Below are 3,570 nucleotides of genomic sequence, written 5' to 3'. Positions count from 1 at the left end.
CCCTGGAATGAGACAAATGAATCCTCTCTGAGCTGCTTCAAAAGCAATAAGATGTGTTTTCTTGAAACGGGAGATTAAGTGGTGCGAAGTGTTAAGTACTTTTATAATATTCCTGAAATCGTCTTGCAATTACTCTAACCTTATCCCTAACCTTAAGCCAATTACGCCCAGGACAGAGACCATGGATTACAAATGAAATGTCATTGTTCTTCACAGTTGTACAAGTATATAATTACATACAGCATCCCACAGTCTTGACTGTCAATCGCTGACAGAGTGCCTCCTGCTGGGCGTTTTGACACATTTCACGATTGGATTTTCTTTATAGCGAACCTGATGACAGTGCTGATTCTTTCCCAAGGGAAGTGCGGCCTTTCTGAAGGAGTCACTCGTTACATGACTGCCATGGCAACGGGAGATCTGATGGTCCTTGTCTTCAACGTGATCGTGAGCCAGATCATCATGGACTTTTTCCCAGGCTCGCTGCTGAACTACACCCCCGCCTGCCAACTCACTGTCTTCCTGCAAGGGTTCAGCATCCAACTCTCCATCTGGTTTACCATCGCCTTCACCTTTGATCGCTTTGTAGCAATTTGCTGCAATAAATTAAAGGCGTGTTATTGCACGAAAAGAACAGCCAATATCGTTATAATCATCATGAGCGCTCTTAACATCATGGTCAACATTCCCTTGCCTTTTCGCTATGAGCCCACTCGCGTTCTGAACAATGTACAGTGGGGCTGCCGTACAGTCGCCAGCTACCTCACTTCACCAGCCTGGGCAGCTCACCGGTGGCTCACCAACATCTCAAACTTGTTTCTTCCTATTCCCCTGCTGCTGCTGTTGAACTCTCTCACTGCCCACCACATCCTAGTGGCCAGCAGAGCTCGCCGGGCCCTGAAAAGCAGCAGAGGTGGAGCTGAGGAGATGGGCAGAGACCCCGAGCTGAAGACCAGGAGGACCTCCATCATTCTGCTCTTTACCATCTCCGGCTGCTTCATGGTGCTGTCGGCACCCATCACTGTCATCCACATCTGTGTCGGTGTTACTCCGCTTGTGGCATTCCAAGGTTCAAGCTCACTTTATGTGGCAATCAGGGTCGCGTTCTTGCTGCTGTGCACCAGCTCCTGCACAAACACCTGTATTTATGCACTGACCCAGAGGAGATTCAGGGAGGAGATGAAAACTATGCTTAAATATCCCTCCTCGCTGCTCTGTAAACCATGTTACTAATTTACATTGACATGGGGAGGTACTGATGTAATGATAAACTCACTGGGCCCACAATCCAGAAACCAACGCTAAAATCCTGGATGCCTAGATTGAAATCACATCATTTGTGAAATTTCAATTCAATAAAAAGCTATATTTACTGTCTGGCCATTAGTGATTGTCAAGCCTGAAAGTTAATTGCCATTTCAGAACCAAGGGATGGAATTCTGGTACCTTTACCTGGTCTGCTTACCTGTGGCATCAGGTCCATGGTCATCTGGGTTACTCATAGCTGCCCTCTCGGCAATAGATGCCAACTTCACTGGTTATGACATTCTTTCAAATGAACAAAACACATTTGTACCCCATCTATTGTTTGTAATTCTCAATGCAACTCATATGATCCTGAAAGCCTGGGCTAAGCCCAATCTATTTCAGAGTTGCAGAATAACACACGTACAGTCATGGAGATCAAGATTACGGAAACAGACCCTTCAGCCAAACGTGTCCATGCCAACCCGATATCCTAACCAAATCTAGTCCCATTTGCCTGAACTTGGCCCATATCCTTCTGAACCCTTCCTATTCATAGACATATCCAACTGCCTTTTATATGCTGTTATTGTACCAGCCTCCACCACTTCCTCTGGCAGCTCATTCCATACAGGCACCGCCCTCTATGAGAAAAAGTTGCACCTTGGGTCCCTTTTATATCTTTCCCCTCTCACTTCTAGTTAAGGACTCCCCCACCCCAGGGAAAAGACCTTGTCTATTCACCCTATCCATGCCCCTCATGATTTTATAAACCTCTATGAATTCACCCCTCAGCTTCCAGCGAAAACAGCCCCAGTCTATTCAGCCTCTCCCTTTGGCTCAAATCTTCCAAACCTAGCACCATCCTTGTAAATCTTTTCTTAACATATGACCAATTTGGTTCAACTATCTGCAAATGATGGGATGTACAGTAAATTTAAACCGGATGTTAGCAAGACCACAATTTTCAAGTTTAATGTGGTTTTGGCAGTCACATTGACAGTTTGGGGGTAATACTGATTGCATCGAAGAGATAAACTGGGATAATACCAGATACAAATTCCCTATAACTGTGAAGCAGAAATATAAGCATTGGATTTATTTCTTTGGATATAATCCATCTACCAGGCCGACTGTCAAGGAAAGGCAGCTAGAATTTTCAAAGATCCATCCTACCCTGGCCACAACTTTTCCTATCGAGGAGAAGGTAGAGAAGTCTGAACACACGCATCAGTTGGTTTTGTAACTTTTTCTACCCTACTGTTGTTAGAATACTGAATGGACTCACAAATTCTTAACATTTCCCTGTACCTGTGTTTTTGTTTTTGCTGCTGTTTACCTATTACTTACTATCTGTGCTACTTAACTCTGTGATCTGCCTGTACCGCTTGCAAGACAAAGATTTTCACTGTGCCTCGGTACACGCGACAATAAATTCAATTCAATTCTAAATGAAAGAGACTCAATTGATAGAGGTGGTTAGAATGAAGAAAGGTTGGCTCAGAGAACGCAGTAACAAACATTTACAGGTCTACATGTAGTAGGCATCAGGTTGGCGATTAGATGCAAAGACTTGCTGGCTGAAAACAGTGGAACTTGTTAACCCTTGGCTAACTGAAACTGTCAGATGTATTGTCAGAGTTGGTTGACGACGCAGCAACCAAATCAATATCAAAGAGTGGATCAAGCCTAACACCAGGGGAATTATTGACCAGTGACAGTGAAGGAATGGTTAATATTTCCAATGCAGGATGGTGGTGCTATGAATGGGAATTGGCAGTGGTGCTGTTTCTTGTATCTGCTCTCCTTGTCCTTTTAAATCGGAGAGACCACCACTTTGGAGGATGCTGTCCTCGGAGCTTTCTTCAGTTGTTGCAGTGTGTCTTGAAGATAATACATGTTTGTGGGTGTGGGCATTGGAGGCGGAGTTAATTAGTTTTAATGGTTTTAGGTGGCACGTCAATGCTTGCCACTTATCAGCCAAGACCAAATCTTGACCCTATCTTCTTACACGTGGAGTGGCAGATGGATTTTAATTTAGATAGATGTGTGGTATTGCATTTTTGTAAGACAGACCAGGGCAGGACTGAGACAGTTAATTTAGGCCCCCTGGCATTTAGTCTTGCACAGAGAGACTTCCGGGTGCAGGTATGGAATTTCTCCAAAGTGGTGCCACAGGTAGACAAAGTTGTGAAGAAGACATTAAGCATGCTTGCCTTCATTGGTCAGAACATTGCGTATTGGTGTTGGGATGTCATATTGAGACTGTACTGGATATTGGCAAGGCTGCATTTGGAGACGACATACAATTCTTCTCGCACTTCC

At 44.4% G+C, this 3,570-nt stretch overlaps 1 protein-coding gene across 1 annotated transcript; it reads left to right on the top strand.

The window, feature by feature from the left end:
• The first annotated feature begins 336 nt into the window (after window positions 1-336).
• Window positions 337-1,233, top strand: LOC148140437 (putative G protein-coupled receptor 139). The gene has a single exon (XM_087978944.1). It carries the CDS (start codon window positions 337-339, stop codon window positions 1,231-1,233), a length of 897 nt encoding a protein of 298 aa, XP_087835070.1.
• Window positions 1,234-3,570: the final 2,337 nt, after the last annotated feature.

The sequence above is a fragment of the Chiloscyllium plagiosum genome, unplaced genomic scaffold (assembly GCF_037043375.1).
Source record: "Chiloscyllium plagiosum isolate Xiang-an unplaced genomic scaffold, Cpla_swu_hap1 HiC_scaffold_35, whole genome shotgun sequence".
NCBI lineage: Eukaryota > Metazoa > Chordata > Chondrichthyes > Orectolobiformes > Hemiscylliidae > Chiloscyllium > Chiloscyllium plagiosum.
This window is presented reverse-complemented; position numbering and strand designations above follow the sequence as displayed.

Bases quoted from the DNA above. Each gene is read 5' to 3' on its own strand.
- LOC148140437 (XM_087978944.1), top strand. From the start codon at position 337: ATGACAGTGCTGATTCTTTCCCAAGGGAAGTGCGGCCTTTCTGAAGGA.